General features: G+C 39.3%; 1 protein-coding gene across 2 annotated transcripts in view; it reads left to right on the top strand.

Moving 5' to 3' along the window:
• The window catches only part of LOC149534744 (uncharacterized), a 335,389-nt gene that overhangs the window by 22,191 nt on the left and 293,631 nt on the right, over positions 1–19,567 (top strand). For both annotated transcript variants that reach the window (XM_089807850.1, XM_089807851.1), the window contains exons 2-5: positions 17,261–17,666; positions 17,825–17,930; positions 18,174–18,315; positions 18,525–18,771. In XM_089807850.1, the coding sequence (XP_089663976.1) occupies positions 17,261–17,666; positions 17,825–17,930; positions 18,174–18,315; positions 18,525–18,771 (901 nt within the window). The remainder of the gene's footprint in view (positions 1–17,260; positions 17,667–17,824; positions 17,931–18,173; positions 18,316–18,524; positions 18,772–19,567) is intronic.

A 19,567-nucleotide genomic window follows, 5' to 3' on the forward strand; every position in this document is an offset into this window, starting at 1 on the left:
TATCCAAGTTGCCTAGATGCCAAATGTGCAAATGGATTCCCTCAAAGTTTACAGGCCCAAGTCTGTATCTCGATGGATCACAGATCGCTGACCCCTACCCTATATTGGGACAAAGATCCAATTGCTTGGATTTAGACAAGATCCTCATTGGTAACGTAACTTTCTGATTGTAAATCAAATAATGACGATGATGGAAATAATCATATTTTGATACTTAGAAGATTAAGTCTTATGCTTATAATGTCTCTATTCAATTATAAGAATATTAGATCAATTCTATATAATAATCATTTATAAGATATTTAGAAATACTTTCAATAATTATTGAGATCATGTTGAATATTGATAATATTTCAAATAATATATTTATATTTTTAATCCATATTGTATTATAACGATGAATAGAATATATTTATTAGATATATAGGATACCCTTTAAGTAAATGGTTAACTTCATACTTTTAATGTGTGTGACCGGGTATGTAACCCATGTCATTGTCACCTTTCTTAATTAGTGACTTACGTCTCCTTGCATAATATGGTGGGGTCATGCTACTAGGGAGGCCTTACTTCATAAATTTCCCTTCTCATTAAATGATTTGTTTTACATATCCATTTTTGTCTTTGCCTATATGTGAGGCCACCTTTTCTCACGTGGCATCACTCTTTCCATTTATAATTCCTATGTTTGCCCATTCATGTGTGGTTTGCAAACTGCCACTTCGCCACGGTGGAAGAGTTGTAATGGGATATAAAGAAACAATTTGATACTTCATAGCACAAACACAGTGGCACTCCCCCTTTCAACCTTAATGTCATGTTTTCTTTCCTATTTCTTAATCTTGTTTATTTTCTTCATGATCGATCTGGTCCACATTTGAACGACATGTGCGATTGAATTCCATGTTTTTCCTTGTTGACATGTACAACTTTCCACATATATCTTTCATTCTTTGGGTCTCTGGTTATGGTGTTAGTCTCATGGTTATATTGAATATAAATTAAATGTCCCATATTGTTCCAGGTCGAAGGTTTATATGTAGGGGTCGAAGGTTTATATGTAGGGGCTCACATTTGACTAATGCTGATTTGGTGAGGACGTTACCTTTCATTACAAGGTTTTGTTGGGTCGTTTTTTTAGATTTGATGCTAGTCATAATGTATTTACTATTTATGTTCTAATATAATAAATATATAATTAAATGTCTAAGTTATTATATATATGGAAGAATTACTAATGCATTTAATAAATATTAGATATTATCAAAATTATATATCTTTAGGTGATCTAATTATTTGAATCAACATCATGGTGTCCAAATATTGTCTCTACAATTTCTTCTATATAAATTTGTCATGAATAGATTGATGAGGTGTTCATTCTATTTATTATGTTCTAACCTTAAATTATAAATTTAGAGGGGATATTACAATCCTACCCTCTCGAAATTGCTTGTCCTCAAGCAATTATGATTTTCATTTCATTGGTTGGATTACAAACAATCTACAATACTTGTCCAAGTTTGAATCTAATGATATAATCATGAGTTCGAAGCGCATGGATTAAGACCGGACTTAGAGCCAAACTGGTATGCTTTCTGCTAGCTTTTGAGTTAGTGTTGGTTTATCGATATCACCGTTTACAACTTTAGATAGAAGTGTAGTTAGCGGTCTCTTCTTGTCCATTACTTGCTCTACTAGTAAGTGGATTCGTTTTTGAAAGATAAGAGAAAAGAATATTGGCTATATCCTTTCAAAATCTCTCAACTTCTTGCTTCCCTTGAGTTGATCCAAGGAACAGTGAGAAGGGGGAGCCTTCCCTTCAAGGTAGGAAAGACTTTGTCTCACATGCTGTGGTTGGTCATCCTATTTTGCGATTGGATTTTAACAAAGATGTCGGTTGCAAAATATCCACCCAACAAAATCAATGTAGGAAGTACTTTGATTGTGCCCAAGGTAATCATACCATGATTCCACCATTCGTGTGCTAGTCCCTCTAGGTGTAGTGCTGCAAATTTAATGGCATCCTTCTCTGGCATTGGATTTAGATGAAAATATATGTCTAACTTTTGGACCCAAGCCCTTGCAATCATCTTACCCGTTCCGTCATAAGGGAGGGAAAATTTGTTTATCTTCCTTAGTAACTTAGTCTACTGGCCTCTATTGCCAATCCTTGGCATGTGTCCCATCCTTAAGTCCATGTAGTCACATTGAGTAAGGGCTGCTTGGAACTCATCTCCTTCTGTTGCCCATTCTCTTATCAGGGTGCCTTGTACATCTTGTAATTGCACCTCTTGCCATTGCTAGACTTGAACTCTAGGAGGAAAATTCGGAATGCTTGGCCTTGAGCAAGTGGTCCTTGCTGGTCTAGGCACTCTACCAAAATGATCAGCTACCTTCATTCCTCCATTGGGTCCATTTTGGTCAACCTTTTGGTCTGCATGGTTCACTGCAGTAACCCCACCATTGTTACCTATATTTTGTTCTCCATTGACTCCCCCATTCTCATTTGCTGCTCCATTAACCCTAATGTTGTTTGCTGCATTATTGTCATTAATATTCATATTTAACCTCATTTGTCTTGCCATTATTTGCATCATTAATTCCATTCGCTGATCTTGCTGTTGCGCTCTTTGTTCAGCCAACACATGCCCTTGTTTGATGTTTACCGCATAGATTAATTAAGAACTGCATACAAATAGTGCACACGAACTCGAACAACAGAACACTTCTTTTATTATTCGCATATGCCAAGATATTACATGAGGTCTTGATGACGATTACAATAATTCTGAAGGGAAATATAAATACTGCCCGAGGAACCTTCTCGAAGGTATCCGTCGGCCACATACAACATGCCAACTGTAATAATAGAACCTTCTGGATACATCTCGATACATGTAGGCCTGACAGCACACATCCCGATACATTGACAGAAACCTCCCGATGCACCGTCAGGAACATCTTGGAAACACCATTGGGAAGCTCCTGATACACCATCAGGAACATCCTGAAACACCATCGGGAAGCTCCCGATATACCGTCGGGAACATCCTGAAACACCATCGGGAAGCTCCTAATACACCGTCGGGAACATCCTGAAACACCGTCGGGAACCTCCTGAAACACCATCGGGAAGCTCCTGATACACCGTTGGGAACCTCTCGATACATTGTTTCGTGACGACATCATCTCCCCCAAAAAGAAAAGTCGTCTCCTGACGACGAGACCACAAAAAAACCCACACTATATACATTATTCCTAAAACAATAACAACATGGATGTATACATCATCAACCCGAAGGCTGAGTCTCGGACTGTGACGACCGACTGCGTCGAAGCTGGTACACCTGTTCTGTCCGTATTTGCAAATCAGCTCTGATCTGTGAGTTCTCTTCCACCATTTCTTTCAGCATCAACGCAACCTCCTGACACTCAACTTCCTTCTGATCGTGAGCCTGTTGTGCTGAGTCCTTCTCCTGACGTGCTGTTGCCAACTGCTGCTCGGTTGCTGCTAGTTTCTGCTCCACTGTGGTTAACTGCTGTTCTGCTTGCTGTTTCCCTCGCGTACTGTCCTTGAGCTGTGCTAACAGCGCTGTCTGTTCCACTTCCCATACCAGGTGCTGGGTGGTAAGTTGGTCGGCCATCTCCTCCCAAGCCTTTTCCACCAATTCCACATGCTGTCGTGTCTCCTCCAATAATGCTTCCGCACTTCTGCGTCTGTCGGCAGCAATCTTCTGGAATCTCTTTCTGCGTTCAGCTTGCTACGCCAAAATCAGATCGCCGTGTGCTGTGCGTATTTCGTCCTTGTCCTTTACTTTGTTCTTATTCTTGTTCAGCTGATTCGACATTACTCTTCATTCTCCTGCCTTTCCAGGTCCATCGAGCAACGGCGCCAAATGTTTACCACATAGATTAATTAAGAATTGCATACAGATAGTGCACACGAACTCGAACAACAGAACACTTCTTTTATTATTCGCATATGCCAAGATATTACATGAGGTACTGATGATGATTACAATAATTCCGAAGGGAAATATAAATACTGCCCGAGGAACCTTCTCGAGGTATCCGTCGGCCACATACAACATCCCAACTGTAATAATAGAACCTTCTGGATACATCTCAATACATGTCGGTCTGACGGCACACATCCCAATACACTGAGAGAAACCTCCCGATGCACCATCGGGAACATCCTGAAACACCATTGGGAAGCTCCTGATACACCGTCAGGAACATCCTGAAACACCATCGGGAAGCTCCCGATACACCGTCGGGAACATCCTGAAACACCGTCGGGAACCTCCCGATACACTGTCGGGAACATCCTGAAACACCGTCGAAAACCTCCTGAAACACCATCGGGAAGCTCCTGATACACCGTCGGGAACCTCCCGATACACTGTTTCGTGACGACAGTTGATGGTTCATGCCCTTAGTTGATGGTTTCTATCAACTATCTAAACATATGAGCCTCATTGTCCTCTGCATTTCTTTTACCCATATTCTCAAATATCACTTCCTCGGAATCTGTATCACTAGGTTCTATTTCTACCTACAATGAGGATTCACTCTCAGATTCTTGGTCACTTTCGCTTCTAACCTGTCATGCTGATGTATTCCGTAGATTGTAATTGGCCTAATTCATCCTCCAACAACATTGTTGCAATCAGTAACAGTGGACTCCATAGGATGGAGAATCTTGAGGCTCTGATACCACTATAATACCCTACCCTAGTTGTGACTGTAAATTGCTCTTGTGCAATTATGAATGTTCATGGTGGGTTATGAATATGGTTTTGAATCTGCAACCTGTCTACTACCTTACTGCAACTTGGGATGTATAGGGATGTGAAGAGCATGTAACCAATCCTACGGACTATGCTTATAGAAATAATAATATTGCAACTCAAATTTTTCAAATAGTATTTCAATTCATTTCCAACAACTTCTTACAACTCTAGCAAGGAAATAGATTTAATAACCTAGGAGGACATTCGAAAGAACATTGCTTGCACAAGATAATAAAAAATGAGAAGAACTTGGTATTGGCTTGACTTGTCCGTCCACAGTGCTCGGTATTGAGTGCCTAGTCTCCTTGGTGCGACTGGTCCTAACTTGCTACTCCAGTTTCCTCCTGTCAGCATATGCTACTCTATGTACACCCAATATGGTCGCACCAGTCTTGTGTTTTGGTAATTCTAATCACCCGCGCTTGATTGAATGCCCCTGACCACATCCACCCTATGTATCACAACTCCAATAGCTTAGACTGCACGTGTATTCCCGCTTACTCACTTGACTAGTGATGTGAGCATCTACAACTATTTAGACCGCCCGACTCCTATGCTTTTCATGCTTCCACAATGCGATGCTCGATGAGATCAACTATTCTTGAACATACTAACCTCAAGACCATTCTAGAGGCATCAAGGTTGTTAGACCATGGGGTTCTCATCCTACAGACCCTGCATCTTTCTTCAGCTAAAACATGTTACTACTTGCACTTTTAGTTCTTGTAAAAAATCGTAGATGCATTCCATTGTCGTTGGTAAATATTGAGTAGCCAACGGGTTGATGTTGTCGGTAATTGTTATGTAGTCGATGGGCCCCTTCGGGAAGGTTTTTGTTATGTAGCTGACGGGCCCCTTTGGGAAGTATATGTACACCATCCGAGATCATTGTAATCATCATTGTAAGCACTATGTAATCTTTCGGCATATATGCGAATAATAAAAGGAGTACTACTGTGTTACATGTTCTTGTTTATTGTCTGTATGCATTAAACCGTTTACCCCATAGGGTAAACATTTGGCGCTGTTGCCCAATGGACTTGGAACGAAGGCAGAGGAATGAAGACTAACGTCGAATTAGCTTAACAAGGATAGGAATAAGATAAAGAGAAAAGATGAAATACGCACAACACAAGAAATTTTAATTTTGGCACAACAAGCCGAGTGCAAACAGAGGTTTCAGCAGATTGCCGACGGACACCGAAGCACCAAGGAATTGTTTGAAGAGACTCGACAGTGGTTGGATTTGGTGGAAGAAGCAAGGGAGGAATTTTTGAACTTGTATACGCCGAGGGAAGAGAATCTAGACGGAAGGGAATCAACTCGCACGGCTCGGAGTGCCGAGGGAGCACGAGCATAGAGTGAACTCTTCATCCGCGATACACTTCCGGAAGGAACAATTTCACTTGAGGAAAACCCTTCACCAAATAGCATAGCTGTTGGAAATAAGAGGACTGTCCGAAACAACGCGGGTGTGCAAAACAGTGCGAGAGTGCAAAATAGTGCGGGTATACAAGTACCTCCAACTCGAATAGTAATGGCTGGACCAAAGGAAAGATTGCCAAAATTTGATGGTGATGGAACGATCGATCCAATCAGACAATGTAAGACATGCGAAACAAATTGGACGGCGAATGGCGTAACTGACACAGATGAGTGGGTCCAACAATTTCTAGCAACCCTAAGGGGTGTAGCAGTTGATTGGTTTGTTGACATCGATCCCCAAAAATTAACTACATGGGTGGGATTTTAAAAGGAGTTTATCATGAAATTTCAATTGCTGTGAGACGACAATGAGATCGTAGCAGAAATCTACACCACAAAGTAAGGGAAAAATGAGACAATCCATGAATATGCCAGAAAACTAAAAGAATTAATAAATAAAATGGAAAGTAAGCCAGTAGATGGGCTGAAAAAGAGATGGTTCATTGAAGGACTATGCTCGGAGTTAAGAAGAAAATGAAGATTGTGCCGCCATCATCATACATCGAAGCATACAATTGGGCAATGGACTTAGAGAGTGAATAGAAAACGAAAAAGAAGAAGAAAAATAGCTCATCCGACTCAGATGACTCGTCTTCGGAAGGAGATAGCAGTGATGACGAAAAGGGCAGCAAGAAGGTCTGAGCTCTCTAGAAGGATATGATCAGAATGATGAAGGAATTTAAGAATATGTAGAAAGAGACGAAGGGAAACAAGCTATGGTGCACAGAATGTAAGACAGAAGGTCACACGAAGGGATCCTGTCCAAAGAACCAGTTCTGTGAGATTTGCCAAATTATGGGACATTCCACAAAATAATGCCCCTTCAATATGAAAACAAGAGGGCATCAACAAGTGCTCTTGACACAGAAGGCTTCCGCGTCAGGAGCAAGCGGAAACACCAGCAACGATGGTGCCACTTCGGCTGGGTACAGAAATAATAGAAGAGGGTAAAGCAACAATACCAACAATAATAATGGGAGCCGTAGCCGAATTTAGTACGATGCGAACGGCCACCTGATGGTTCAATGCCGAGCATGCAATTTGTGGGGCCACTTTGCGTGAAACTATACATTGGCAAACACACCAAAGTTATGCAGATGGTGCGGTCTTGGAGATCATGAAGATGCCAAGTGCCTGAAATCAGGAGTGAATTTGATCACCATTGGGATAGACGAAGAGGAGGTTCTGGCAATCACACGGAAACAAGAAAAAATGTACCCCGACTTGATGGAAGAAAAGAAGAGATTGGAAGAAGCACAGACAAAAATTGAGAAAGCAACGCAGACAGAGAAATCACAATTGAAGGACACTACCGGTACCTTAGCAAGGAACTGCGCAGAACAAAACATCATACAACAGATATTACAAACTGAAGTACTAGTCAAAATAAACGATTTGCTGCTCACAATGCCTCAACTTTGATCGGCACTTACAACATCACTCTAGCTGCTTAACTACCAGGAGAACATGGAAGGGAAAAGGAAAGCGGAGCAAGTGTAGCAGACCCAATGCTGTTAGCCCTCACATCTGGATGGCATCCAATGGTTGTCAAAATGGGTATATTAGGAACGGTCCTTTCAGACATAATTGTGGATGGAGGTTCAGGGGTAAACATCCTACTAGAAGATACCTTGAAGAAGTTGGGACAACCGACGTTGTGGCCACCTATATTCCAATTGCTTACGGCAGACCGGCATGGGATCAAACCATTGGGAATCTTGATAGCACAACCAGTGACTATTGGAACACAGCTGTTTCTACTCGACTTCGTCGTCATCCCGCTAAAGAGGAGAGAATATGATGCCATTTTGGGCCAAGGATGGCTTGTGCAAGCAAAGGTTAAGCATGATTGGAAGAAGAATACACTATCAATAGAGAGCAAAGGATGAAAATTCATTATTGATTTACACCATAGTAACATGAATCGGAATCGGCATGGCCGAATCGAATCGTGAATCGGGGGTGAATCGTCGGTGAATCGACAAATTTGAAAAAACCCTTTAAATGTAAAGATTTTAACAATTTAAGACTTATTTCATGCACCCTTTATTGAATATAACTTAAAAACACTATAACATCATCAAATAGAATCTAACATACATAAACATGAAACATAAAATCCATCACATACGTAACTATGCTATCATTATGTACTAAAATGTAAATTGTATGCTAGCTGAAGTACATAAAAATCAAATGATCATAATGATTCAAATCATAGAATCAGTAAGATGAAATCATGAAGATCTATAAGACATCAAATCATAAATGTATGTATAAATCTAAGATGAAGATCCATGAAAGTTTGAAACATATGTCTATCAGTGATTCAGTATCACTATCAATATCTATACACTATAAACAAAATATAAAAACAAGGCTCCAACTCAAGCCTCATCATCCTCATCATCATCCTCTAGCTTTGCTGCAGCCTCAACCTCAGCCTCTGAGTATCCGGTTTGCCTATGAGAAAGGCATGTAAGGTAGGTCCTAGAGGACCGCCGAGCCATGTCCCCTGCATGGGCAATGGGCTCACGAATAACATCACTAGGGTCTACATCTATGCGTGCGTGTGTGCGTCTACCAATGCCTGAACGTGCCCTAGCTTCCTCCTCTGCCCTGGCCACAGCCTCAACCTCTACATCCACCTGGTCAACCCATGCGCGGTCTTCCTCAGTGAAGACTGGGTCCATGGTCTCTGTGATCCACTTTGATTCTGGATCAATCTCCTCCCAAATGATCGGAGAGGAGTCAGTGCCCAAAATCTGTCTGATCCTAAGACGAAGGTTGTAATGAACAAAGACAAGATCATTCAACCTCTGCACTGTCAACCTGTTTCTCCTTTTCGAGTGGATGTGCTCGAACATGGACCAACTGTGCTCACATTCAGAAGTGCTGCTCGGCTGACTTAGAATGCGGATGGCAATTTTTTGAAGGTTTGGGGTTGTAGCCCCAAACATTTGCCACCATCTATCTGAAATAAGGAAAAAACAAAAACAATTAGTCTCATTTACAAATTACAACTCTAAAATTAATGCATTATATAATCAACTTTAAGTTTAGAATCTAGATTCATGAACATTGAATATATTATTTAATTTTTACCTGGCTGTAGTGTTGTCTGAGCATTTATGGCCATCCTGCCAGAGAAAAGTGGCCCTTCCTTATTGTTGAACTGGTCTAGCTCAACAATCGCAGCAGCGCTATTTTCATCACTACTCAATCTCTGAATCACTTTGTATAAGCCAGCGAGAACCTCCGCATCTGCCTTGAACTCAGGACGGAAACGAAATGCCAGATTCAGATAGTAAGCTGCTGCGTGGATGGGTCGATGGAGCTGATTCTGCCATCTCCTATCGATGATGTCCCAAATAGGGCCATACCTCTCCTGCATTCCTGCATATTGGGCTCTGATGGCCTCCTTGGCCCTATCTATGCCCTCATAAATGTAGCCCATAGAGGGCTTCTCCCCATTAGCAGTTCGTTGCAAAGCTACAAGGGGCTCAGTGACCTACATATAAAGTAAAACGAAAAATTTGAGTCAAAACTTAAATATAAAATAATATAACTTAAAGTAAAAGTAAAATACTAAATGTTAAATTGCAATAAATTTACCTTTAGGATTTCTCTAGCGGGTTTCCAAAAACCATCCTCATCAAATATGCAATCCGTCACATCTATCCCTGTAGTGGTCGTAGCATAGGAAGAGGAAATCCAGTCCCGCCCAACAAACATGCTCCTCAATTCATCCCTTGATGTCAACAAGGACTGCAGGGTGATGAAATTCGAGGCAAACCTCGTGATACCTAGGCGAGCTAACTCCTTGCCTTCTATGTACTTCCTCATTGTGCTAAGGACAAATGAATGATTATAAATGAATTTGCATATGTTTTTTGCCCTTTCCACACATGACTTGACAAACTCAAGTTTGCCAATTTCCTCCAACATGAGGTCAATGCAGTGTGCCGCACAAGGGGACCAAAATATGGTGGGGTGCCTCTCCATCAAAAGTTTACCTACAACAATTTTAAGTCAGTTAGAAACTCAAATTTCAAAATTCAAATAAATTTATTTTCAAAACTTGAAAAGTTAAAAGTTTACCTGCAGCAACATAACTTGTTGCATTATCCGTTACCACTTGGATCACATTTTGTTCTCCCACCTCTGCTATGACTTCCTCAATAGCCTCACATAAGTATGTGGCATTTTTTACATGTGCGGAAGCATCAATGGATTTGATGAACATGGTATATCCTACAAGTAACAAAACAATGAATTAAAATATTAAATGGATCATCAACAAATTAGCATTCAACAAATCAAAATTTACAATTATGTATGTAGGAAAGTAGAATGATCAATCACCTCCACAGGATACAAGAAAATTGAGGAGTGTTCTATTCCTCCTATCGGTCCAACCATCAATCATGATGGTGCAACCCTTTGCAATCCATTCCTTTCGGTTCTCCTCGAGGTCAATCCTCATGTCCTCTACCATCTCATCCAGGAGGTATCCGCTCAACTCAGCCTCAGTTGGGGCTTTAAACCCCGGACCACAAATAGCAACCGCATCTATCATATTCTGCCAATAAGGAGCCCTGTCACAAATAAAAGTTTAGATGTCAAAGACTCAAATTATAAAACAAGTAGATATAATTAAAGTTTTACTTTTACTTTTAATTTTAACTTTAAAGAAAACAAAGAAAAAATAATCAATTACCTGCTGTAATAAATGGAATGTTGCAAAAGTACCAAAATTTGCATATCTCCTTTCTGGCAGCATCGTGAATCTTCTTGTTCAAACCCATGCCCTCAAGCGTGGGTTGGGAACCAGGAGTAGTGCGGGGCACAAAGTAACTATCCATTCTGTTTTTCCGCACTCTAGGCTGCAATAGGTTGGTGTGGGACTCTGTCTCAGTATGTGACCGACTAGCACTAGCACTAGCACTAGCACGAGCAGAACTAGGATAAAAAGGAGGCCTAGAAAAACCCTCTCCAACACAACCTACGGATGCGGAAGCTGATGTAGATGCAGATGTGGATGCGGCTGTGGATGCGGGAACATGGGAGCCAATACCCCTTAACCCTTCAACTTGCATTTTCCTATTTGCTTTGTCTTTTTCAATTTTTTATAATGCCATTAAGCAAGTGCATTTTGCCTCAGAAGTTTAGTGAGTGCAAACTGTAACATCGTGTCCAGGTATAGCAGCAATGTGGAATTTCAATCTATAAATACCCCCGGAAGTTATTTTTTCTTTACAAAACATGCATTTTGTTTGATATTTGGTTCCTCCAGGAAACTCTTCATTATATTTCCAACATTCATCTTTTTTATCTATTAGAATTTGCGAAAAATGAGAGCAAAGGCTGCTGCAATAAATTTTTTTATGTAAAATATCAAAGTTTGAAGCTAATAAAAAAGTTAGAATACAACAAACCCTAGCTTGCAACTTAGTGAAAATAAAGAACATTCAAGATTTACACTAAAATTCTTGAAAACTATAGAAATTTAACAAAAAACGCATAATACACTAAAAATTTAACAAAAAATGCATAATACACTAACATGCAAGAAAAAAAAAACACTTACCTCTTGCAAATGAGTTGAGGAGTGTTGATATTGGCTCCTTAATGCTTCCAAAGCAATTGATGGGCTCCCCAAATGGCCTCCTGATCTCTTTGGTGCTCTTCCTTCTTGCCGATTGGAAACCTATGGCTTTTCTTTTCTCTTCTTCTCTCTCACTTTTCCTCTCTTCTACTCATGCTTAACAAATAGAAGGCCCTTTAGGGTTATAACAAAGAGAATAGGTAAAAAACAAAGTAAAAAAAACAAGTGATTTTAAAGAAAATTTCAACTTCCCTTTTTACATGCCACGGGCGATTCATACCAGATTTTTAAAGGCGATTTTGGCGATTTGTACATGAATCGCTTGAATCGGCGATTCAAGCAATTCATGGCCCAGAAATCGGCGATACTGATACACGATCTGCTCAAACGCTGCTTTGGATGCGTTTTTGGAAGGCATTTGCATATATAAAAATGTATGCCAAGAGTTATAAAATCACTGCCATGACTTGCTTAAAGGAAAACACTTTTTTGAGGAGCAAACACATAAAAATGCATGCATTTGGCCAAGAAATCGCCACTTATGTTTTTAGTTAATGATTTAGTGCAAAAAACACTTCTTAGGGTCATTTACATGCATTTTAAAGATATGCAAGTTGGGGTGAAAATCGCCGCTTGTGCTTCTGGTAAATGATTTAGTGCAAAATGCACTTCTTAGGGTCATTTACATGTCTTTTAAAGATATGCAGTTGGGCTAAAAATTGCCACTTTGGCTTTGGCTAGGTAGAAATGGGGTTTTAAATATCACATTCACATGCAGTTGGGTCCAAAATCGCCACTTGTGTCTAAGTTAAGTGAAAACTCACTTTAGACAGACATTTACATGTTATAAAAACATGTAATTTGATTTGAAAAGTCCGTTAAATGGTCATTTTAAAGATATATATGCAATGGGTTAGAAAAACGCCATTTAAATACATTAATATACATAAAATAAGCTTATACACGCAACAACATATGTAATTGGTTTAGAATTTTCCACTTACATCAATTAAATAAGTTTTAAATATGCAAATACATATAAAATACCCACTTAACACATTAAAATGTGTTATTGTATTGAAAAAGTCCATTTAAATTAATGCTGGGACTTATATTTTATTGGAAGTGGGTTTTCGCATAGTGATTTGCATGTTGATATATGCAATGAATAATAAAAACCCCACTTTAAGTGCATTTAAGTGTCTTATGTAATTAAATTTAATACCTAACTATAGTTTTCAATAATGTAACATGAAAAATAGACTTGAAATAGGCTAATTTCATAAAACATTAAAAACTATGGTAAAAGCAACTCAAAATGAGTTGAAATTTTAAAATTGATAACAAAATCCACTTTAAACATTAAATATAATTTTATATCATGCTTTTACCAATACAAAGCTCACTTTTACGAGGTTTTTAAATATAGATATGCAGTCATCTTGAAAAACACCACTTTAACCTTTATAACTTGAGCTAGGCAATTTTGATTTCGACCTAAGTTAGCTCAAAACGAGCAGAATTTTAAAGGCTATTCACCTAAGGCAAAAACAAGACTTGAAAATTTGCCAAAAGTCAAGTGTTTGTAGTCGGAGAAGAAAAATCTAGATGTTTAGAAATAGCTTCAACTCCAGACCTTCTATTATTCCAAGTAAAGATCCCATTAGCTGGCTTAATATCAGACATGTAAAAGATCAATATTTTGGCAAAGAAGATTAGATGATGGCCCTAACCAAGCCAACCCACCTCTCTTCTCCTCAAGACTTAAAATTGAATCGAAATCTCTTGCTAAAGTCCAAGGATGGAGAGGATGACAATTTCTAGCATACTGGATGTGCAACCAAAGTCCCACCTTCCCCACAAAATCCATAGGAGCATACACATTAGTAATCAGGATCATCTCCCTAGAAACTAAAGAAGAGGCCACCATATTAAGGGTTGAGCGAGAAGACACCCAACCATGAGGAGAAAGTTTCCGTGGATCCCAAAAAAGAGGCAAACCACCGACACTCCCCATAGCCCTAGCACACTGGCATTGTCCATGAGGCCAAATACTAGAAGCACTCCAGACCATAGACTCCACTGAAAGCTTGGTCTCTTGGATACAAAGGACATTTGGAGAATGATCAAACATTAGCTTGTGAATAGCTTTTTGTCTAGGGATGCTATTCAACCCCTTAGCATTCCATTAGAGAATAATCATCATTGAGTAGAGTGGGGGAAATGAGCATCCAGGGGTTTCACAACCCCAATCTCTACCAACACATCTGGATCTTCTCTTGGTCCTTCTTACAACCACTCTTTACCACTCTTCAAAGGAGTAAAACAAGCCCTCTTAAAAGGTCTTTGTAGCAAATCCAAAGATAGGAGAGACCCCTTTCCCTTGCTAGAAGCCAACATATCCTTAACCAAGTCTGCCAAAACTATGTCATTATCCTAAGGCTTCCAAGGAGACACCACAACCCCATACTTAGAAGCAATAGGGCCCTCAATTTGCTGATGAACCACAACTTGGGTAGCCATACATGATTCATGAGGTGGAGCACCCCCATTTGAGCTAACCGGATCAGAAGACAAGTTAGGAGGAATACCCTCCTCTAAGGCCATACCATCCAACACCTCAAATCAGTTAAAACCAGAATCAGATTGCCGATCTTTAAAGGGCCTCTTCTGTCCTTGCCCTTTACCTCGTGAGCAAGCAATAATAAAGCCATCTTTATCAAGGCCAACATCCTGCAACAGGGCTTTTCCTTTACTTGCATTTCCCACTTGACTATTCCCCTTAGTTGTATTATCTATCGTAGCTTTTGCTTTTCTTGCAATATTTGTCCAAATACCACCATTGCTATCAGTAGAATCATCATCCCCCTCAGAAGTTGAAGTTCGAGGGCATTGGTGCTGTAAATGTCCATACTCATGACATATTTGACATTGGAAAGGGAGGGATTTGTAATGTTCCTTTCTCGGAGTGACGAAGGGTGTCCTATTCGTACAGAAAATTTGCACTTTAGAATTGATTACCGAGGCGCCTAGGGATGACTTCTAAGTTTGTTCGGTGAAGGAGCAACAGAGGCCGTATGGTGTGGTACCTCATAGCAGATTGTATGGGAGAGATGAGTGTACGGTGGTGTTAGGCCGTACAATATAAAGGTTGTACGGTGGAGGTAGGGAAAAGACTGTACGGTATGAAGGCCATATGGTTGTGTTGGGGGGATGTACGGTGGGATGAGGAAGTCTATGTGGTGATGAGGTGGAGTACGAAATGAAGGTAGAGTCGTCTGTATGGTAGGGGGAGGAAGGTGACTAATGGTGTACGGATGGAGGGAAGAATGCCCAGTCATGCAACCATAAATTTATACATCCGAATTCATTAGATAACACCAAATAAGAATGGAGATTGAACATGAATAATCTTCAATTAATATTTGCCACAAGATGGTGCTTCGATTTGCCAGATCCGAGCGAAGTATTATAGGCGACGGAATAGGGTGAGGGTTGAATCCCACCAAAACCGGAATAGCCAAGTAGGGAAGATCTTTCACTTCCAAAATGGCGAACAACAGAGAATCCCAACGGGAATTCGCAATACAAAGAAAATAATCCCAATCGGATACCAACAACTATCTACAAGCAGTGCTTAAATACTCGTCAGGGAAACCTTTCCGAGGGTGTACAAAGATAGCCGACGGCAACACCTACCTACGGAAACAAAAATAAAAATAAGTCTGAGATATACTAAGTCAATTGGCCCATTAACAATGTTTGATTAATAATTTATTTTATGATGGGAACATTACAGGATTCATAATGTAATTGTTGCATCCTCGGCACCTATTATAGGAAAGACCCAAGACAAATTTCCAAAGAGTTTGGTAATGGGTTATTCAAATCAATTTCAACACAAATTCGGGCAAAAGAAAGAATCTTTTTATCTAGGGATTGATTTGCAATCGCAGCCGGCTTGCCAAGCAAAGCAGCAATTTGACGAAGAATGTCTTTTCGCCAAAATTCAAGAGGAAGACGTGGTAGGCGAACCCACACCGGCACCCTTGAGGGGAGATCTTTTGCAGAATTAAATCGCGATGCCAGGGTTTAATGAATAACCCTACTTGGTTGTAAAAATAAGGGTCCCCTTCAAAAACACGATCTCGATTAGACATGCAAGAGAAGACAACAAAAAAATAGCTATTCCCAGCCAACATAATCTCCATATCACCATCCACCTGCCATGACCGACGGATTCATGCCTCAAGATTCAATAAAGATATCCGGATTCCAAGAAATTTGCAAATTAGAGCATGCTTGGTCCAATACTCAATGTCCTCCATCAAAGTCTCTGGAGTAATAACTAGAACAGGCTGATCTTGACTCCGTAGAAAACATCCATTAACTCTTCTTTGTTTGGAGCCCTCCCCCAAATAAAAAGATTCAGATCTCATGGCATGCATTGCCGGAGTAGAACCATCCGTCACTACCATTGCTGAAGAAATCTCAGGCCCTGCCATGCGAACAGCCAAAACCTCAATCCAACAATGGCTCCACCACTTCCTCCACCCTGCAGACAATCCAAGCAAAAAGTAGAAAATATCTGCACAGGGGACTAGGGAGCAAGCCCTAGCCCAGAAAGCTTCCGTTGTTGCATCACATCATTCTTCCTCATCACCTACCAGTTGTGTTTTTTATCTCATTTAGATGATTGACAACACAGATAGCACACTTTGATTTCTGGGTCTTGTATTCATCAAGTCCCTGTTTCATTTATTAGCCTTTGCCTCTTATTGATATTTGCTCTTGATCTTGGATCACAGAGTTTAGTTTTTTCCACTCTTTTTGTCTTTATTGTTTTTAAGGTAGCCTTCTTTTTAGACTACGACTTTTCATTTGACCCATTCTTGGTCATTTATGGAAATCAGTATAATTTATTTTGTCTTTCCCCCCTCTCATAGCATCCAAGGAGATAATCTCTTTCAGGAGGTTTAAAAATTGGTTGTACTGACCTCTCTGCAATATGGAGGCTGAAGATCTACTGCAGCTTTGCAATCTGCTATGCTTGTTTGAGTATTATAGAGGCAAGCCATCATTTTTTATGAGATCTTCTCTATTTATTAGTTATTTTTCTTTAAATTACCTTTTACTAGTGATAGTCACTTGACAATTATGAGAAATGACATTTTTTTTCTAGTCCTGACCTATCTTATAATGTTTACATTTAAATTGATATGTCTTTGTTGGTTAGTTTCTATTCTTTAACTACTTTTTTCCTCGGTTTCTAAAACTTTATAAGTGCAATAACTGGTACGTCCAATTTTCATAACGCATGCAACATATTCATCCAGTACTTGATGCTAACATGTCAATTGTCAAACAGGCTTATCAGGTATGCAATCACGGAAAGTTGGATTGCTGGCAGTTTTTGATGGCCACAATGGTGCAGAAGCAAGTGAATTAGCAGCAAAGCTGCTACCTGAGTATTTTCTTCTGCATATATACTTACTTCTTGAAGGACTTCATTCTGGTGAGCCTCTTGCTGTACTGGAAAAAAATTCTCAAGGGTTAGCAGCAGGAGGGATGTTTTCCAGAAGATGCCAAATAAATGAGTTATTGACTAAACATAAGGGCTGTTTCAAGGATGTCTCTAGTGTGGGAAGTGTTATTGGAGAGGCAGAACATTATGGTCTACCTCATTCAGAAGTGTGCAGTGAGGAGGATGAAGATCAATTTTGTTTTGAAGTTGCATTGAAGGATGGATGCAGGAAAATTTTTGATCTACAGAGGTACAGAGATAAATTTTAGGTGAATGACATTTTAATAATCATGAAAGTTGACGCAAGATTGTTGTGAGTATTACAAAATGTAGTTTTCAGTGTATCTGGATATCAAAAGTAACCTGTTTTCAGTTACAAAGTGATTGCATTTTCTTTCTCTTTATCAGCTCATGGTGGAAGTCAATGGGATCTTCTGAAGATTCAATGTACAGGATGATATTAAAGGAGGCATTACTAAGAGCTCTCTATGATATAGATATTGCATTCACAAATGTAAGTTGAATCCCTAAGATGCATGATGCATACCTCAGTGTGAGAAAGCGCGTCTCTCAGTAATTTCTATCTTTTATGATTTAATTCCATCTTGTGATTTTATCCTGACTAATAATATCATGACATAACCTTTTAATCATATTACAAATACATGTGACTTCTTTCAAGTGTTTTACTTGAGATGTTACTAGTTCTAATTCAGTCATTGATTATGATGGCTTTCTGTGCTTGAATATCTTGCAGGAAGCTTTTAGAAATGATTTGAATTCTGGCTCAACAGCAACTGTTGTTTTGAAAGCGGATGAATATGTCTTGGTTGCTAATATTGGAGATTCCAAGGCCCTTTTGTGCTCAGCTTGTTCTAACTTGCCAGAGAAATTGAGAGGTTAATGCTGTTACTGTTGGGGAATTTTCATAGGTTTATAGGCTGATGCATAAATCAGGTCATATACACAGTAACAGAATAAATGTGACTTTTTCTCCTCTTCATTCCATTTTGACAGCATTTTGTCATAGTCTGTGCATTGATCTGCTAGTTACTTGTCTATCTCATGCATGCAAATTTGATGAGATCAATAATTTGCTTTGGTTCAGGTGCTCAATGGAGGAAGCGCAAGCGCCAAAAAATCAAGAGTAACCAATTTCTAAGACGAGAGAATTCCAACAGCTCTTATTCACTGCTTTGTGTAGAGGAACTTACTCAAGATCACCGACCAGATAGAGATGAAGAGAAGGCACGCATTGAAGCTGCCGGAGGGTCTGTAATGAAATGGGGTGATGTGCCCAGAGTTAATGGTGAACTAGCAGTATCTCGAGCCATTGGAGATGTATCGTTTAAGAAGTAAGTCTGATATAGCCCTTTCAAATTTGAAATCTAATTAATTGAAGAAGATTAGAATATAACAAACAAAAAGAAGATTGTTTACAATATTGTCAAGATCTGTGTTGCATTCAATGCGTTCCTCATCAACTGATTTTTGAAGCATCAAAAATCACCTTTGAACTGTCAAGTGAATAATCACTACCGACTAATCTGTATCTGTTTTGACGATTTTGTAGTGTACCGCTTTAACAGTCATACATGGACAAAATAAATCTTAGCACAATTTTGACAGATATGTCTGTGGTTTTGTGTAGATATCAGGTATTTCCATTTGAGTTGCATACTATTCCAATTCTCTCTCTAGTGCAAGCAATCTGTTGGATATTATAAGAATATACCTCAATATGCTTTATACAAGCATGAAAGACTGAGTTCTTGATCATTTACGTTGCACTCTGGATATTAAGCATTGTTTTATCCACATGCAAATGCATTTCTTGTAGGAAGTAAGCCTTTGTAAATAAGCTTGAATATCTATGAAAAATCCACTTGAAAAATAAGCTTGCAGAAATCCAACCTCCAACCAGATATTTTCAACTTGATTTTAATAATCCCTGTCCACCTTTTGACTGGTTTAACTTTAGCCACTAAGAAGTTTTATCCATCTTTAATAATTATCCAAAATCAGCTTCAGGATTTAGGTGTTTTAAATAAAAAAGCAATCAATCATAAGTTAGAGTGAGATTGAAATGTTTTATATCCTCTTGGCAAGGGAATGATTTTGGTTTGATTTAAAATAATAATTTATTAGTAT

This window comes from Cupressus sempervirens, chromosome 10 (genome assembly GCF_028749045.1).
Source record: "Cupressus sempervirens isolate cs-2001-9-10 chromosome 10, ASM2874904v1, whole genome shotgun sequence".
Classification (NCBI taxonomy): Eukaryota; Viridiplantae; Streptophyta; class Pinopsida; order Cupressales; family Cupressaceae; genus Cupressus; species Cupressus sempervirens.